General features: G+C 44.5%; 1 protein-coding gene across 1 annotated transcript in view; it reads left to right on the top strand.

Annotated features, from left to right (window-relative positions):
• Positions 1-16517, top strand: part of RNF145 (ring finger protein 145) — a 36559-nt gene extending 20042 nt beyond the window's left edge. The window contains exons 4-10 of the mRNA XM_010147037.1: positions 2796-3031; positions 6425-6600; positions 10306-10446; positions 11980-12162; positions 14030-14177; positions 14874-15230; positions 16074-16517. Coding sequence (XP_010145339.1) covers positions 2796-3031; positions 6425-6600; positions 10306-10446; positions 11980-12162; positions 14030-14177; positions 14874-15230; positions 16074-16517 — 1685 coding nt within the window. The remainder of the gene's footprint in view (positions 1-2795; positions 3032-6424; positions 6601-10305; positions 10447-11979; positions 12163-14029; positions 14178-14873; positions 15231-16073) is intronic.
• The last annotated feature ends 3150 nt before the right edge of the window (positions 16518-19667 follow it).

Genomic DNA, 19667 nt, shown 5'->3' with positions numbered 1-19667 from the left:
TCTTAAAGCTTTTATTCATTAGAGCTTTTTGAATGGACTCTTAGAGTCATTTCTTCCTCTGGATTTCATTCAGCCCGATGACTGCTGAGTAGGGTTACTAATACGCCGGATGGAAGAAACGGACCTGCCCCATGGATGAGCGTGTACAGCTGTGAATGTTACGAAGCTGCGTGGCTTTGGAAACGATGCTACCGTGAAGACTTGCTTTTTCTTTGTGCACAATAATGGGATTATATATAAACTTTAAAATGTGATGGGTTTTGTGTAACAGGTAATGATGTAGCCAGGGAATTTAACATCAGCTTTTTAAAATTGGAAGTAAGATAAAGACTGTTCCCTACTCCAAGTGGCTTGAACAGCAGCTCTATCGCATAGCCTTTCTTGTTCCTTGTTTGCCACTAGCTTATGAGCTGGGAGGCTTTGGCTACCTGTCAGCAACATTTACGTATTTGTGGAGGTTTTGGGAAGAAAAAAGAATGGGCAGGAACCTAAGGCAATAGATGTCCGTGTTGCCTCATTCCCTAGCAGAGAAGCCCAGTGTCCTGCAGGAGGATTCCAGCTGTCAGATTCATTAGCTGTGTCTGGCAGTTTTCAGTCCATGGCATTTAAGTTTACAGAGTGCAAACATTCAGCTGGATTTGTTGCTCTTAGTAGATAGCTGGAACGTTAAAATCTTTTTATGATTTGCTATGAGGTAGAAACTGATTTCTGCTGACTGTTCCTCCTATGTTATGAGTGATGGTGTACAGCCCTGCTTGGAGATAAAGTGGTTGACTGCAGAGGGACATTGTCCTGAACTAAGGTGCTGCTACCTAAAAGCTCTGTTGGAGATGTTTTTCAGGCCTTTCCTGTAGGGGTTGAGAATTGACAAGGTGCAGACTTTAGGAAGGAGATTGGGGTCTCCAGAGACAGTACTCTGTTTCCTTTGATGTTGTACAGCTCTCCGTCCCGTGACAAGTAACTTCTGATAGGCGTTTAGATCATAACAGTGGGATTACCAGCATACTTGGCACATCACTGTTGGAGGAAAGCAGATTTTGTTGTTGCATGAGACTGGACTCAGGTCCTGTTTTCTGTCTGGAGAGCTCCAGAGTCATCCCAAAGAGCACTGGATTGTTTAATGTGATCTTGTCGCAATACTTTATTTCAGATGACGACACTCTTACTAAATCCTGAAGAACATATTGAATGCTGGTGCTTGTATGTATCCCTTCGTGTGTGAAGCTGGGTTGCCTTAGTTACCATGAGTCGCAGAAATCCTCGCAAGCTGAGTGTGCCAGGCTCCTGAATATTACAGCACAGCAGTGTGCTGATGGTGTCTTAAATAGGGTTGTAGCAACGTGTGTGTGGGCAGAGAACAACAAAGCAGAGGGAGAATGCTGCAAAGCTGGAGTCTGTTGAACTTCTAAAAAGATGAGTAGAGTAACTTTCTCTGAGGCTTGTAAGACCCAGTATGCTGATACTGGCTTGCTGAGAGCAAGGGTGCTAGTTCTGAAAAGACACCTGGTAATTAAAAATGCAGCTAGCAAATTGACAGTAGGACTGAAGCTTGAAAGAGGAGGAACTTTGCTTAAGTAGTAGAGATTAGAGATGGCTTTCAGCTCAGTTGCAGTTCAAAGCAGAAGTCCTTTCCTAGGCAGGGAAGCTAGCAAAATGAAAATAAAACTCTGGTACTGCTATTTTTCCTCTCTTGGCTTGCTCCCCAGCCCAGCCAGAAGGGCTTACAAGGTCAGTAAGCTTATGTGAACACACGGAGTTAGCGCTGACCTAGAGATGCTAACGGCCTTCATTTGTTACTCTGGGTTTTGCGAAGGCTGGCTTCAGGAAGAGGAGTGAAATGCAAACGTGAGTGGAGGTGGCACTTGGGTTTAGTCCCATGTATTGTGGCTTTCAGATGTAAACTAACGTAGATGGTGAACAAGATTCTGCTTTTAAATAATATGCAATAAACTTTTCCCTTACTGCAAAATGATGAGCGAGAATTGTTCTTAGCCAGGCAATGTGCATTTCTCCTCATTCCGCTTCCTCTGAGATGAAGGGTGCAACTTCCAGTGACTCTGATGGGAGCAGTTACACTGGAGTGATCTGCTCTAGAAATACCACCCTCCATATCTCTGGGTGTGTGGGAGAGATGTCCTTGTGCTTGTGCCCCTGCCAACTGGTGAAGAGAATGTAGTTATTAATTATCTGTCACTTGCAAAGCTTCAGTGATAATTTTGAAAACCTGCCTCGGGGCATTATGAAATTACTGAAGTCTCAGCTGCTGGCCTAGCTGTTCTCCTGTTGCTGTTCTTGGCCAGTAATTCCTCTGATAGAATAAATATTGTTGCTCAAAAAGCCATTTGGGACCTCTGATTACTTTTTTGTGTAGATCGGGATGGAATAGTGTAACTGGGCTTCAGAAAAGCTGCTGCTGTGTATACACATGCTGATGGGATTTAAGTTGAGCTGGGGGATGTCAAGGGAAAAAGAAGGATGACTCAGTGGGTTATCCTCTGCATGATTTATTCCTGGGACTTCATATTAATCCGAGTATGATCCTGCGTGTGTTTTGGGTTTACATCTCGCTAATCTGCAAAATGAAAGCATGCACTCGTGCAGGTTGGAAATGGTAACTTTCGTGACCCAGCAAAAGATGCGGAGGAGCCTTGTTTCGTAACAGATATGCCCTAGTTACATCTGTCATAATGTGCTGGATGTTGATAGCTCTGCTATGGAAAGATAACGTATTAAAATACGTTTGTTCCTGAAGGGGATAATCAGCTCGATTATAAAATACTGTGTCGCGTTTTCAGGTCAGCTGGTGGTATGTACGCTCTGCTCCTGCGTCATGAAAACCAAGCAGATCTGGCTGTTCTCTGCTCACATGCTCCCTCTGCTGGCACGGCTTTGCCTCGTCCCTCTGGAAACCATCGTCGTCATCAACAAATTTGCCATGATTTTCACTGGTTTGGAAGTGCTCTACTTTCTGGCATCAAATCTTCTGGTGCCCTATAACTTGGCGAAATCTGCATACAGAGAGCTTGTCCAGGTAAGGCAGTGAACGTAACGATTGTATTTTCCTTGGCCCCAGACTTTCTTGTAGAAAACAAATAAATACTTTGGCTCTGTGCTGTGCAACTGTGTGTGTGTGTGAACTCATGCTCTCTTAGCAAACCAAATGTGTTCCTGGCCATAGCATTTTCTTTGTTTAACTTAGAGTAGCTTATAATTTGTCCGGGTGAGCAGTTAAAGACAGTAGCCTGAATTACGCTGCTGGCCAACTGAGCATGTCCGCTTTGCTTGGACTTCGTGTAGTCATTCCCAAATCCAGGCTAAAAGACAAGGTTGTGGCAGAATGGGATTTATTTACAGCCTCATTAAGCGAGCATTAATTGTAGTAGCTGTTCATTTCAAGAAATGCTTTCTGTATGAAAAACATTTGTAATTGTAGTAGTGTTAAATTGGGAGTAACACTAAAGCTGATTTAGGCTGTAATAACCACTGATTTAGTCATTTGTGACTTGCAGACAGTAATTTGAAAGGTCTGTAGTATTTTCTTTACAACAGCAGCGTTGCTGAGGCCTCCAACCACAAGAGTTAGCAGAAAGAGTGAAGGCTGATCTGACATATATCTGTTTTGTTAACACTTTGACACAGGATATATATTGAGTTGATAAAACACTTTGTTAGTGGTACAGAAACATCACACCTTACACTTTTTATATAAAAATAATAAAATACGTGTGTGCATCCTTCTCTGTTTAAATATAAAAAGATTGATGCTTGCTTGACCTTTGACTGACCCACTATTTTAACTGTCACCACTTGCTGGAATTTTTCCAAACCAAGCCACTGGTTTTCTGCCTTCTCTTCAATCCAGCAGCAGTCTGAAAAGTAACTTGTTAAGCTCTTTCAAAGCCCTCTTTAAAGCTCTTTGCTGTCATATCTGTCATACACAAACAAAAACTTGGCAGCAGTAGGTGTCTGGTGTGCCAAGGTCTCAGCCTGTCATGTCGATCGTTACTGTCTGATTATTTATTTTGTAGGTAATTGGTCTTTGGCGCAGGATTATCCTGCTGTGTTTGTACAGCACCTAGCATGGTCTGATTGTGCCCATAACTAGCTTGTAGATTTGCTGATTAAAAACTTAATTCGGGAGCTAACTAGCAAAGCTTAAATATCGTTGTTTTCCAGTGAGAATAGGAAAATCATGCTTACTGTTTGCTTAGAGTGGTAATGTTTGGGGTAAACCAGTTGTATGTCTTTGTATAGCTCAAAGACTTGAAACAGGTTGGAACCAGGACTTCCATTGTCCACATGCGTGAACAGACGCAGAGTTTAGCTTCCTGAAGTCAGATTCAGATTGAATTTGGATTTGAGTCATGTATCTCTTTTTATTAGACACTTGGGTTTAAAACACAGCATCTTATGAGTGTTTTAATTGCAAAGACTTTGCGGGTGAGGGATGGAAATTTTCTGATTTAGGTGGTGGAGGAGGGTGGAGAATTGTAATCTAAATGTAGCTGTCACACAGGTCTCCTCCTCTGTAGGATTGTTTGTCCCATGTGTTTGTGTGTGTCCCAGTATTTCAAATCTGAGCATGCCAGGCTGTATTAGTGTTGTAATCAGGAGGAAGAAGTATTCCTTGTATGTGGCCTTTGGACGCCAATCATACAGTTTCTTCTGACTTCTTGTGCAGAAGGCATAAAGTTTTTTTTCCTTGGGAATACAGAGAAAATTGCAGAGACTTTAAAACGTGGCACTGGGTTTATAAGAGTGTTGTATGCTGCTTTTCTAAATGCATGTAGGAGAGAGTGAGTTGGAATGAAAAACTCTTTGTGAGTGGGTTTTGCATTGTACTGTCAATATGGGAAAAGAGGATTTTTGTTTTTAAAAAGGTTGCTTCCTCTGCCCATGTTCCTGAAAAAGAGAAAAAACCCACATTGGCTGACAGTGTGTTCATATAACTGGTTGCAATTTCACTGCAAATCAAGCTTAGGACTCTTATTCCAGAGGAGGATATTGCAGTTTTGTCTTGACTATTTTCCTACTTGTATTTCCATCACTATCATTTTGTGCGATTGTCAGTTTTCAGTGATGCCCTCATCCTGGTGTTTGTGAGGTTACTATTATTGTAGGCTGAATTTGGTTGGTGATTTGATACCAGTGGCAAAACTTAGTGGATGTTGAGATGTTAAACCCCAGGAGGGTTTCCTGAATGAAGCACCGTAGGGGAGACAGCCCTAACAGGTGGGCTGAGGCAGCTTTTTGTGTGTGTATACTTCAGACAGTGGCTAATGGTATAATTTAAAACCAGGTCCTGAACCTTGGCTGTCTACTTGCAGCAGAAGGTGCCAGGAATACCTCACAGTTATGAATCTACATTATGAGCGTAGCATGACCCTTTTCCGACGTGGTGGTTTACTCTGCCAGAAGCTGCACAGGATTGCTTGCTTTGGTCCCAGGCCAAGGGAGAGGCCACGGGAGTCTCCCGAGGGCAGATGCACTTCCTTCACAAGTCTGTGCACAAAGCTAAAAGTGGGACTTGGCACCGTGTCCCTGCCAGCGGCATATTGCTTGTTGGTCAGCCGCAGTGCATACTGCAGCAGGTCCCAGGAATGTAACATCCCTGTCATTGAAAAAGCTGCCTGCCTACTTAGTCTTCAGTGTTTGATAAAATTTGCTAGCCATTATGCATTGTATGCCATTGTGGGAAGTGGACTATGAGGAAATAGTAGTTATGAGTGATTTCCTTTTGACCTTTCACGTTAAGTCTGGCTATATGAAGTTCCAGCTTCTTGAAAGTGACAGCACTGTAACTTAGCCTTTGTGATACAAAAGAAGTAATTTGAGCTTCAGTGTGTTCTGAAATAACTCTTAGACGTGAATTTCAAAACACTTGGTGGATTTGGAGCAGTCAGAAATCTGGTACATTTCATTTCTGAGATACTTAAACATAAAATGCCTGAGGTATTAAGTTTTTCCTTAAAACCAGGTTAGCAAAGCAGATTTACTGTGCTGAAGTGATGTGGCTCTTATTTCAGTACGTTGTGTGTACAGTGACTTGGCAGTACCTTCAGAGGAAACAGCATTGCTGTGACTTAAGCTGGGCAGAAAGGCCTGAGAGGGTTGTGCCTGAGCTGGAGGCACATGTCCTTGCCCCTCTGTCTGTGAGCAGGCTGCAGTCAGCAGCTCCCAGACAGTTACTTGTAGGAAGGGGCATTCACCTGATCTGGTAGTTTGCACAGTCAGGTACTTCTCCCTGCTTCAAGCTGAACCTGGGCTCTCCCTTTGTCAGGCTGTAGTGTGATGTACCTCCTCTCCTCCCTGGGATGGCTAATGCTATCGAATTATCCTAGCTTTGTGGTGCCTATATTGTTGACTGTTATCAAATCACAGCTGCTCTGAACCAATAACAAACTGTATTTTTTGTCTTGCCCAGGTGGTGGAGGTGTATGGTCTCCTGGCGTTGGGGATGTCTCTGTGGAACCAGCTGGTTGTCCCCGTTCTTTTCATGGTGTTCTGGCTTGTCTTATTTGCTCTTCAGATCTATTCTTATTTCAGTACACGGGATCAGCCTGCCTCCAGAGAGAGGCTCCTCTTCCTCTTCTTGACAAGGTAATTAGCTAGTCTGCAAATTGGTTTTCTGTTTGACTGTTTTCTGAAATTAATGTCTGTGCTCTTTTAGTGGCTAGGTATGTAGATTGGCTTTATTACATTTTGGATACACCTGTCCTTACTGCAGCGATGATGTAAACCCTGTTAAGCTTCTCCTTCAGAGACATGGGTCCCATTTAGAACAGACAGCATTAGTAGAACTGTGGGAGAGTTCCCAAAGAAAGCAAAATATTCCTTTGACGAGGGAATAGGTATAATTAGAGCTTTGGTCCCAAAGTTGTTTTCAGTATAGAAAGTGGTTTAAAGTCTGAGATATTTCAGCTGAAATTCAGTCCAGCTGGTATCCTATTCATGATGGTGTTGCTTTCTGAGCCCTCTGTGTCTTGTCCCACACCAGAATGATGAAACACATTCTTGAGTTCATCCAAGCAGCCCCAAATCCCAAAGTAACTTGTGAGCCCAGTGGTTAATGTGGCAGAGGTGTAGAGATCTTAAAGATTACAAAGCTTTTAGGAATTTGGTAAAACTGGGTGGAAGATAAAGGAGAGGCCTGTGTTAGTGCTGTTACTGAGAAAAAGGCAGCATTTTAGGGATTCTTCTGGCTGGAACCCATGTTCCATTGCTGATTGTTGTTTAACTAGAAATTACAGCATACAGAAGGGGTGGGAGTGTAGGGCAGAGAGGAACTGGGTGCGTTGCAGAAGGTGGGTTAGGCAAATTAGGGTAATACTGGGGTGGAGATAAAAGTGGTTGCCTAAACACACGAGTAACATAGGACATATTCTTTAGAGACCATACACCATTAGTTCTGCTATTTGGGTAGTAACTTGGAGTAACTTGCTCATTACTAGTTTTCCAGTCAGACTTTTCGCTTGCTTAGCCTATTCTTGCCTCACTGTATGTTGGTCTATGGTACCATAGTGTAAACTGTCAAAATTTGTTATCATTAAGGAGATATGTCAGGGATTTCTTCGCATGTAGTATTAGAATTGCTTAGTGTCACACTGCATTATGTAAAAGCACTGACTGTGTTACCTGGTAGTTGACCACTGGTGTCCTAAGTTTTCCTTCCCGTTCATCTCTGCTGCAATTCTAGTTTTGGTAGAGTACAGCAGTTAGCAGAAGTGGGGGAAGCAATCCTTTTCCCTATAAATTATTTTATTCCTACACAAAACTGTTAGACTTCTCCTATTCATGGCAAAAGAGGGAACGTGCTTTGCAGACCTGGTCTGTGAATGAATGGATACCAGTTGCTCTCTGTGAAGTTCTCCCTGCAATTGGAAAAATAGAGAAAAGCTACACAAATGTTCACAGCTCTGTCACAGCAGAAAAATTATAAATGCTTATTCATCTTAAAACCACGAACTCTAGTATCACTAACAGCCTCTTACCCCTTAGGAGGGAGCTGAAATACCTTGTCAGGCTGGTTAATAATGGAAGAAAATATGTGCTCTTCCATGGAAGTGAGTGTGAATTCTGGCATGTGTGCCCTTTAAGTGTAATGAGAGCTTAAAACAGTGTAGCTGGAATTCAGGTGAGAGCAATTGGGGTGTGCAGAATAGCTGTGTCCGAGTTTCTGAAGAACCTCAGAGTGGCTCTATTGGGTCGAACTGTGTATTGATCTAGCCTAGGATCCAGTTTCCAGCACTGCCTGTAAATGGGTACCTGGAAAGACACTCACCCATAACAGGACAAACAGGACACTTCTAGTAATCTTCCAGTTCTGTATCCAACTTCAGCCGTCATGCTGCATTAGCTGGATATGCTTAATACATATTCAGTAACCCTCAAGAGACTTCTCTTCCATCAGTTCGTGCTTTCTGCCCTTGACCCTATTTACCCTTGTGTCATTTGAAAGATCTTGAGGCAAGGAGTTCCATACATCAGCCTGGTCTGCATGGTGAAAAACCTGTTTTGATTGTTTGAATCCATATAGTTTCACTCAATACCCCTCAGTTCATGTATTTGGAGAGAAAAAAAGAAGAATAGACCACAGAGTTCTTTTCTTTAAAATCGAGAGTAGCACTGTCTGTTCTTCCTGGAAAGCTCTTGCTTGCACGTTTGATGTTTAAAAACTTCTCTGTACCTTTCATTGTTCTTGTTGTTCCTCTCAAAGTCTTTTCCATGGGTATGTAACTGCTGTGATTTTTTGAGAAGCCTTGAAGAGTTTAGCTCTTTGGGACAATTTATAAACTTGTGCTTGACACATAACACTGAAAGCTCCACAGGCTTCTCTTTGAGCTCTTAAACTCATTTCCAGATGGTGTACTATGCAAGGGTCCCAGACAAGCTTAAGAAGGGTATTAAAATCAACTCTGACAAAGAAAAGGATTGGGCATCTGGCAGAAAAGTCAGGATTCTTGATTTCTGATAATTTATTTTAAAGCAAAGCTTAGAGTTCCTCAAATATCCTACAGAAATAGCTGCTTGAAATACTGCGTTTCTCACTACCTTGACCGTCAGGAACATTTAAAAGCTTTCTCAGCCCTGCTCAGCTTGGTAGACAGGCAGAATTTGAAGGCTTACCAGAAGTACTGCAAATAGTACATGTAAACACATCAACATTTTCTGTGAATTGCTTTCAAAAGATTTCCCGTTAAAGTAGTCATTAAAAGAGACAAAGTAAATGTCTCTTGGACAGGCTTTGTTTATTTTTGAAGCATGCGCTTCCTCAAAACTCTTTTGTCTTGTCAGAGGCCTGGACTGGTTCATTTTTCAGTGGGTTAATTAGCATGACGTGGTTTTGACCACCATCATTTCTGTCACAAGACTACTATCCTGGTGAACAAGCAAAGATTTTTTTTTTTTCTTTTTTCCTTTCAATGAATGGGGGTGTCAGTGTGTTACCTTGGATTATGTCTGGGAGCGTTTCCGGATGTGTAGTCCCTGGCTGACAGCTGGTACCTAGTGTCGGGGCACGTGCCGCACTGTACTGCACTCGCCTTGTTCTGGCAGCGGGGTGTTTCAGGAGCCGAAGGAAATGCTGCTCCAGACATTGCAGTGCCGGGATCAGCAGAAGAGCAGCCCTAGGGTGAGGGAGCTGAGGTAATGCAGCTGTTTGCAGCATCATCAGATGTATTCTGGGGTCTCAGTGTTTGGGACTTCATTGCTGTAGCAAAAGAGAGGAAGAAGCCTGCTGAGCGGGAATATTCTTCACGGTCTTACTTCGCTGCTTCTGGCTCAGCCGCTGGAAAGATGGGCGTTGCCTGCCTGAGCCTGATGTGAACGCTCCCAAAAAGCCCTCAGTCTCCCAGCAGTATTTGTCAGTTTGATGTTGGTTTGCACTCTTATGCATCTGAGTGGAAAGTGCCGTGGTGGATCCATCTGCTTTAACTCTGTGTTTCAGTAGCTGCCTGGAATTTCAGCATGTCAACTGGGTGGGTTTTGCTATCAGAGTGGCTTCAGGTTATGAAAACGCCACTCAGGAGGGACAGTGCCACCGTGTGGCACAGCACTGAGAAGGACCTCGGCACAGCCTGGCGCCAGCCTGACCTTGGGTCTTGGAAAAGAAGGAACAGCATACGTCTCATCTTTTTCTTCTTACAGGCCATTTCATGGCAGTATAGAGCATTTGATATTTTCATTAAACCAATCCAATTCTGCTTTAAAAACAGCTTGCACAGGTCACAGGGCAAGGGGAGAGCTCATCACATTGCTTGTAACTGATGGACCTTTTCTTTTTTTTCTTTTCCCCTCTCCTCCCAGTATTGCCGAATGCTGTAGCACTCCATACTCACTGCTGGGCTTGGTCTTCACCGTCTCCTTCGTTGCTTTGGGAGTTCTGACTCTCTGCAAGTTTTACTTGCAGGGTTACAGAGCATTCATGAATGACCCTGCTATGAACAGGTGAGTGCGTCGTTGTGCCTAGGGTCTAAAAAGAAGCAGACACAAAGGGATTTATATAAAAATATACGGGTTACACTGCAGTTTTTAATTTATAAATTCTTGGGTATCCTTGATGGGCTTTTTCTATGCCCGTCTGTGTGTGCGTTGGAAGGATTTGAGGTGAAAATAAAACGTCATACATAGGCTTTTTGGGAGATGGTTCATTTCTGTAACAAATTCAGGGCTGTTAGCTGGGATTTATAATTGCACCATTTGGTTGTGCTTTCATTTTCATGACTCAGTGAAAAATTTTCACATGCTTGGATAACATAAACCTTTCGTATTTCCATTTCCTCATTTACCCTGTAGTCATGTGTAAAACGTGACTAAATCTGTGAGGCTTAAAATACAGCATTGTATGGATTGTCTGTAAGTTACTGTGGGGAGTAGCCAAAACACAGCAACTGTCTTGTCTTTCCACTTGTCCCAACTTGCCTAACATGAAATTGGGAACCTAGCTATGACACTACCTTTTTCAGTTATTCCAGCCCTTAACTCCACGGAGAGTTCAGACCATATGCAAAAGAGTGTTTGACATTTTGGATTCCAAGATGCGATACAGCATTGTATGGATTGTCTGTAGGTTACTGTGGGGAGTAGCCAAAATACAGCAACTGCCTTTTCTTCCTGCTTGTCCCAACTTGTGTAACAAGAAATTGGGAACTTAACTATGACACTACTTTTTTCAGTAATTCCAGCCCTTAACTCCACAGAGAGTTCAGACCATATGCAAAAGTGTGTTTGACATTCTGGATTCCAAGATGCAGAAGCAAAAATGGTATACGTGAGGGTTGCCCAGGAGTAGTCTACATAAAAACACCTTTGGGGAAGCATGTAGTTCTGGGTGATCTGTACTGCAACTGCCCCAAATACTGCTGCTAAAGTGTGGTTCTTGGAGGTACTAAATTCGGTCTAAGGTTACAAAACAGAAAGAAGTGGGCAGCTGCATTTGGTATAGGTACAGAGAAAATAAACTGAAAAATGGCTGAATTGCTCATTTGCCTAAACTGGGCACCTGGTGGGGTGTTGACTCAAGGATGTTTTCCTGGGGCCAAAGGACAGACAGGAGGGTGGTGATGAGGAAATGATGGAGGGTCTGTGTGGTGATCTAGGAACGAGGCTGTCTGGAGCCCAGGTGTACAGGGGCTTGTGTAGGCAACACTGGGACCGTGGGTTTTTCTTAAGACAAAACCTAGGTCCTTAAAATGCTTTGTGCTAGAGGGGACTGTCATTAGTGGTGTCTGCTGGGCTGGATGTAGCCCACATGCTGCTACAGGAGCAAGGTTCTGAACTCTGCTAATTCCTAAACCCGCAACGCCTCAGCATTTCTGATGGTTAAAGCCTTAGCAGGGAGATCGTAAAAGCCAAAACCAGTGACATTTGAAGGGTTGTGGCAGAAACAGCTTATTTCCCGGGGATTCTGGGCGTATTTCTGAACCCACACTGACACACAAAGATGTGATTGATTGTTCTTTTGACTCTGTTGATCTGCAGGGGGATGACTGAAGGAGTCACACTCCTGATCCTGGCGGTGCAGACAGGTTTGATTGAGCTCCAAGTTGTGCATCGGGCGTTCCTGCTCAGTATTATTCTTTTCATTGTGGTGGCATCCATACTTCAGTCCATGCTGGAAATTGCTGATCCCATTGTCTTGGCATTGGGAGCCTCAAGGGACAAGTAAGATACTGGTTTCCTAAGCTGAAAGTTACTTAATGCTGTTTTAGGAGGTGATAAACTAATAATTGATGGCGTGGTTTGGATTTTTAGTAGCTTGTAAAGTTACCCTGCCTTTTCTGTATGCAGGTTGCTAGTACAAATCCTCTAGTTTTTCCCTCTGTATCCTATGCCTTCAGGGGCATGCAGTAACACTTCACACCATGGTGGTCATCTGCTCCTGCTCAGGGCTGCGTCCATCAGCCAGCCTGTGCAAGACCGTGCTGTTCTGCAGCTGCTGGCTGCCCACTCCCAGTATTCCAGTGGTTGTTCTCCCTAGCTGGAGGGTCAGTGCACTGTCTCGGTTAAGCACATCCAAGGTGCCAGTGCCTGTGCTCTCCCCACCCACGCTCCGCGGGTTTGCAGAATGGTTTCAGTTAACCCCCTCTGCGGTTGGGTAGGTGTCTCCCTGACGCAGGAGTCTCATCCGCAGTACCTGTCTGGGATATTTCAGCTGTTGAGGATGGGACGTTTTTGGGAGTTGTCCATGTGTTAGTGTAAACCCTGGTTTTTTGTGGGGCTGTGATCCTAAAATGATAGGGTTTACTGACAGCAAATAAGAGGTGGAAGGCTTTATTAGTGAACCAGATGTTCTGGTCATGATGGATTAAGTTTGTGTTGAGGAGCTGTATCGGTATCTGGTGTTCTTGTATTAATCTGTTTGCATCTTTGTTAATTGCTTGTGCCTTTTCCCTTTATGTCACCTGTAAGTGAAGAAATAGGAGGTTTATTTATATGTACAGAGTTTGTTTAGCTTAGAGGCTACTGTAGCCAGCATGTTCTGCCTGCAGCGGTGTTAACTTCAAATAGTAACGGGGGGGAAGGAGTAGAGCCAGGATACGAACATCTGCCCAGTTTAAACAAGCAGCCTGTGGTGATACCGAGTTTTAACTCTCTTCTGCCAGATCTCCCAGGCAGTTCTAAATCAACTAGGATCAGGATAAATTCCACTTCAGCTCTCCCGTTCTACCTCACCCGCAGACACAAAATTGCAGACCTCACAGGAGCGTCCTGATGTGTCTTTAGACTGTATTAAATTAGTTGGTTTCTGCTGCTGTCCTATCCCCCAGTACATTCACTTTTTCTGCACGGCATTTCCAGAGCTAAAGAAGGTTAAAATACAACCTGAGGAAGATGTAGAGGTACTATAGTGCATCACTGGAGCTGTTCTGAAAGCCTTCACAAGTGGGTGGGTGTAAAAAGATTGATGGTGTGTTTATGCTGGGGAGGAGATGAGGGAGAAGTAAATGATAGGAGCAGAGTAAGGATTGGCAGAGATGAATGTTCAAGTCCTGCTATGTTTCTCCTTCTGTGACCCCTGAATTGGGGAATATACTTCTAAAGGCAGCAGGGTTCAGTGTGGTGATGGAAGGAAATACCTTTGCCTCATGCATAATAGCAAATAGACATAGAAGAGTTGTAATATGTGCGTAATCTGAGAGATCTCTGTTCATATAGAAAAGTGGACAATTACATGTGTTAGTAATTTTCTTTATTTTAATATACTTTCACCTGAAACATTCAGTATCTTAGTTACTTAATTTGTCTAACCACTGACTTGACCCATTATGACCATTATTGTAGGTGAATTTTTTCCCATAATCTTTGTCTTTTGTTGAAAACAACAAAGTTTGGCTGAGAGGGAGCTTTCCATACTGTATGTGTTGTAGGCACGTGTGCTGGGAACGAGGCTGTGCTCAAGTACAATGGAAACTCCTTTCAACAAGTTAAAGCCTTGAGTAAACATCTAACGTGCCTACATCCAGCAGTCAGCCTATTCTTATTCTGACACTCAAATCTGACTTAAAAACCCTTATTGTGTTGTTTGCAGGAGTCTCTGGAAGCACTTCCGAGCGGTCAGCCTCTGCTTGTTCTTGCTGGTGTTCCCCGCATACATGGCCTACATGATTTGTCAGTTTTTCCACATGGATTTCTGGCTGTTGATCATCATCTCCAGCAGTATTCTAACCTCTCTTCAGGTGAGTAACTGCGAGTAATTTCTCGTTAGTAACGGTGAAGCCCTGCATTAGCTGTGATCCTGTTACTCTAGCTGGGGGAAATACGTGATGAGAAAACAGGGACGATAGAAGGGCAGAAGTACAGCATATGGTATCACATCTTCCTTTATCCTGTATCTGAGGCCAAGGAGCTCCCGGGGTGGGCTGAGAACACAGGTGAATGGAAGTCTGTTTCAGATTGTAAAGCCAGAAGGCGTTATGTGAGAGCCTAAATATCACAGTGAAAAGGTTTTTTCCCAGAGTACTTATTTATGTATTGTTACTTAGCTATGGCTCTTTGAAAGCAGTTTGGTGTTCAAAACACTGCAGTCTGAATACAGGAAATGTTTTGTACTATGAATATTTGTTGTAACTTGGGGTTTTTGTTATTAGATGTATAAAATCACCCCTCATGATACTCAGCACCTCTGTTCAACTCAGCTGTGTTCTGGACTCAGGAAAGCACAGGAGGGGAAGTACTTGGGAACAAGCTTAAATGCTTTGCAAGAGTGACATTTATTTGTCCTCAAGTTCAGCAGCAGTGTTGCTGCCTGGGGACTTGCCTGCCCTGTGTGACGTGGGAGCGTTGTGCGCACAGCGCCCGATGGACAGTGCTGAACGGCTTAAGCTCTGGTTCAGGATTGAATGCTCGGCTCATGGTCTTGCACTGTGTTACAGGTGCTTGGGACACTCTTCATTTATGTTTTGTTTATGGTGGAGGAGTTCAGAAAAGAACCAGTAGAAAATATGGATGATGTGATTTATTACGTCAACGGCACGTACCGGCTGCTGGAGTTCCTCGTCGCTCTCTGTGTGGTGGCATATGGCGTCTCGGAAACGATCTTTGGTGAATGGACTGTGATGGGTTCTGTCATCATCTTCATTCACTCCTATTACAATGTGTGGTTGCGGGCCCAGCTGGGGTGGAAAAGTTTCCTTCTTCGAAGAGACGCTGTGAATAAGATAAAATCACTGCCCGTGGCCACAAAAGAGCAGTTGGAGCAACACAATGATATCTGTGCCATCTGCTACCAGGTAAGAATGGGAGTGTCAGAAGATTGACTTGAATTGAAGCACCTCTAGACCATTAATTACAGTCTGCAACTAGTAAAATAAGTTACTTGAATTATGTCTGATGTTTGTGACATAGCTACTTCCATCTCATGTGCGATGTCCGTTTTATAACAGAAACCTAATGATCAAAGGGTTAAGGGTCTTTCTTATGTAAGCCAGCAGATGTGAGTGCCTTGGAAATTAATGCTGCAGGTAGTGTCTTTGTCACACCTCTGGCTCCAAAGTCTCTTTCACTTGGACAGAAGTTGTAGTTAGGTGTGACAGTGAAAGAACCACCCTATGATCAGTCGTGTGTAGCCAGAGTGCAATTGGATTGACTCCAGACTTGATACAGATTCTGTGAAGAGTAGAACTACGGGTGCCAGGTTGAATGATGGTGTTTGAAACCCCAGACTAGTAACAAGTGAGTCTGGGTTGACAGAGTTAGGGTGTTACTTTGGTTCTGGTTTGCTATTACGTGTTGTATCAGTAAGCGCCCTGGTTTTGACATGTTCAATTGTTTCTTAAGCCAGCTAATCCTGTGACTCTCATCCCACAAAAGCTTTTATTTAAGTGTAATACCTTATAAAGAAAGCTTTTAGCCTAATTTCTAATCCCTGTAGTATAAACAGCTAGATCTGGCCAGTGTTTAAATTCTGTGTGCATTTGAATGTGAAGGCCTGTCGGTGTGAAGGAAGGAAAGTTCTCTTACCTGTCTGTGGACTGCTGTCTCCTCTGTGTCTGGTGGGCCCATTGGATGTGTGGGGAGAGAGGAGAGGAATGGGGTTACAAATAATATGGTCTTGCTCTTTTTGTGTCTTTCAGGATATGAAAACGGCTGTAATCACACCGTGTAGCCATTTCTTTCATGCGGGTTGTCTTAAGAAATGGCTCTATGTGCAAGAAACCTGCCCTCTGTGCCACTGTCAGCTTAAGAGCCCTTCACAGCTCCCGGGACTGGGACCAGAGCCAGTTCAACAGCCAAATCCTAGCGCAGAGCAGAACACCAGACCTGGCGAGGCAGCTGAACCCCCAGGTGTTGAACATGACAGTGGGCCAGATAGGAAAGACAGCCCTGGCAAGAGCGACGGACAGGTTGCTGATGGACAGGGCAGCCTGGAGGCCTCTGCTGCGACGGCGGGGTCACAGAGCATGGACAGCGACACAAGCCCATGTGATGCCAGCCAGGGAGCAGCTTGTGCTGCGGAACTACTTGCAGCCCCGGAGGGGTGTGCCGCTCAAGAGCCGAGGGTTTGTGTCCAGCTCTAAGGTGACAGAGGATGGATGATGTGGGAACAAACACATTTCAGAGATTCGAGTTTGACTCAGAATAAAACCTTATCCTTCCACAGCTGTGAAAGAAGTGTAGCTATTAATGCTGGTCAAAATGTAATCTCCCGTGCTGATTCTTGTGGGCTGCTTGGTAGTGGTAACTCCAGTGAGATGTAGTAGAAATGACTCCAGAAGCTCTCTGAACTGCGGGCATAGGAAGGATGTCTTAAGAGTGTTTTCAAGTCGTAGGAGAGGGGGAAGAGGAACGAGAGGTCTGTGAGTGGCTGCAGGCAGACGGACAGAACGCTAGCTTTTGTTTCGGTCAGGAAGAGGGTACGGCCTACAGCCCTGTCCCAGGGTACCTGAGAGGCGTTACATGCAGCGAGCTGCGAGTCTCTGACTGAGGTGCAGCTTTGGTCGCTGACCCGTTTTCTTTTTTTTTTTTTATGGCACGTAAGCAAAAATCAAAGATATAACAGCAGTGATTGTACTAGAAGATGGAAGCACTCTTAATACGTCATGTGTATGCTTTGGGTGTTCTTGGTGGGGCAGTTGCATTTGAATTCATGTAATCTATAGTGACTCTTGACTTTTATGACGGAGTCTTCAATATTTTGATGTATATGAAACTTTTGCTAATAATGGGCACAGTCAGGGCTGCATGAAGTAAACTAAAGCTCTAATGAACACTTTGACCTCCGCTACCGTGTGCAGGAGGAAAGTGGGATGAGTTTTAGGGCACAGATAGGGGCCTTGCAGTACTGTGCTCTGTAATGTTTAATTCCTGCAGCTGAATTAAAACAGTATTAAACTCTGGCGATATTTGCACTTTGGGAATGAGTACATTATTGTGTATGATCAGACTCCGCAAATGCCACTTTTAAAGCTGTTAATAGGTTTGCACCTTTTTTCTTTGACAAGGACATGTCCATACTTAAATTTTTACATGCATCATGGCTTCAAGTAGAACTAGGGACCGGGGTGGGGAAATAGCTGGGAGTAGGGGGCAGGCAATTTTTTTATGTGAATTTTGATATGAAGAGAAATTAGTCACTTATTTATACGATAGGCTTGACTCAAGTGTTTTTCAAAGTCGGTATTCCTAATGTGAAATGTGATACTATTTTATTTTTAGTAGTAAATTTGGATGTAGACTGACAGACATAGCTGAATGTCTTAATAAATTACATTTGAAGATTTTTACACCTGCTTATGTGATTCTTGTACCGAAATTCCATGAATGATGTATATGTTGAGAGGCTGTTCTGCAATAACATCTCTCTGTTCCCCTTGGAGATCAGTGGAACTTCAGATGCACGTGCTCTCTCCCATTTCCGTTTCAGTGCTGTGTCACGGTGGCACCTCCTGGCCTCCACTGGTCCTGGCCACCAGATCTTCACCGAAACAGAGCGATAGCAGAGGCATGTTTGTTCCTGGAGGCCATGTGGGCTGCCTGCTGCTGCCGACCCCCTGGCAAACCCAAAGCTGTTTCCCTCTCACCTGATGGGATGGGAATGTCACTTGCACCATCCTTTGATTCTGCATCTCGGTTTCGTTTCGTTGCACGTTGATCAGAAGTTTAGGTATACCACGTGCTCCGCCGGTCGCTGCAAGGCTGTTAGCAGCTGGGGGGGTGGGGTAAGGGGGGAATCGTGAGAAATTTTTTCTTGAACTCTTGTTTTTACTCCTGGTAATCAGTGGTCTGGGTCCTGCTCTCCTGTGCCTGCATTTCTGTGGAATTGAATCAAGTCTCAGAAAGATGTTTTGTCTGTGTCCAAGCTTTTAGCCTACATGATGTAGATGGTTGCCGTTCTAGCTACGCTTGAAAGTCTGTGGCAGCAAGGGATGGGGAATTGCTGGGCAGCACTGTTACGGGGTGCTCTTTACCACTGCCAAGCAAAGGCTTTCCTTCGATCTACGGAATATCTTTTCCAAGGATGCTCTGTTAAACTGTGCTCACCACCCCTGGGTGCGGAAAGATGACCCTGGAAGTTCCTGACGCCAGCGATGGGAAGCTTTTCCTTTGTGAACGATCACCTCACTTCCACGTTAGGGGGCAAGTGGTACCCCCAGTGACTGGGGACAGGAGAGGAGCGCTGGGCTTGGTCTGTCCTGTGAGGTGTGGGCTGGGGGTTGTGGCTGCTGTACCACACCCCGGGGTGAGTGCAGGGAAGGGAGAGGAACTTGTGCTCATCTACAGTATTGACATGAGCTCAGTAGGGCAGAAGGGGGGTCACAGGGGTCATCAGCTCCGTTGCTATCCCATACAGCGTGTCGCATCATCACTTTCAGGAATGTAGGAAGTGGTGTTGGCAAAGTAACAGAAAAACAAGGTTTGTCTTCGCTGCTTATGCCGAGAAGCTGTGTCTCAGCCTGACTGATCTCTTGGCAATGAACCTTTTCATTTCTACCCTAAATTATTCATAGCTGTTTGGTAATGTAAAAGCTAGAGGAAAGGACTAGGGTTTTACACCAGCATCAGTAAGAAGTAAGTGCGCCCGGAGACTGCTCGTTAAGAATCTGCAGGTCCACAGCAGATGCAACAAGCGCGCTGTCTGCCAGGACTGCGGATCGGAAACTGGATGTGGCTCTGGAAGGAAGCCCGAAAGGCTGGGAAGGTATGTGCTGTCTTACAGGAGAAATGAGGCTGCAAGGTTCCTGCTGGAGTGAACCAAAACCGACTTTTGGGTGCTGGAGAAGGTGCTCAGAGGTGTGAGGAAACCCTGGCGAGAGGCGCATGGTGGGATGAAAACCACCCTGATGCGCCTCTTACTATAAGGGTATTTTAAAGAGGGAAAGAAAGGGCGAGGGAGGCTGTTAGCATGGAGAGTTTGTAGGAAAAGGGCTTTTCCTGAAAGATGGAAGTTAGCTTTGCTAGGTGCCGGCACCGTTACAAAGCGTTGTTTGTGGAGAGCAAGCTGGGGTGCGGTGCGCGCATTACTGCAGGGCTTGCGAGGGCACGGCTTGGTAAAGTCTGCCGGGCTAGAAAGATTTGCTTCATTTTTGTTTTTTCCGCCCCCAAGAATGCTGACAATAGCATTTTCTGAAGAACGAGGGACAGCTAGCTCTAGAAGGAACTTCTAAGCCTGCAAGGAACAGGGGTGAGGGGGGTGAAACATGGAGAAGCCAAGCAGGGCGTTTTGTGCT

This window comes from Eurypyga helias, unplaced genomic scaffold (assembly GCF_000690775.1).
Source record: "Eurypyga helias isolate BGI_N326 unplaced genomic scaffold, ASM69077v1 scaffold852, whole genome shotgun sequence".
NCBI lineage: Eukaryota > Metazoa > Chordata > Aves > Eurypygiformes > Eurypygidae > Eurypyga > Eurypyga helias.
Note: the sequence above shows the minus strand (reverse complement) of the source record. Positions and strands in the feature narration are given on the sequence as shown.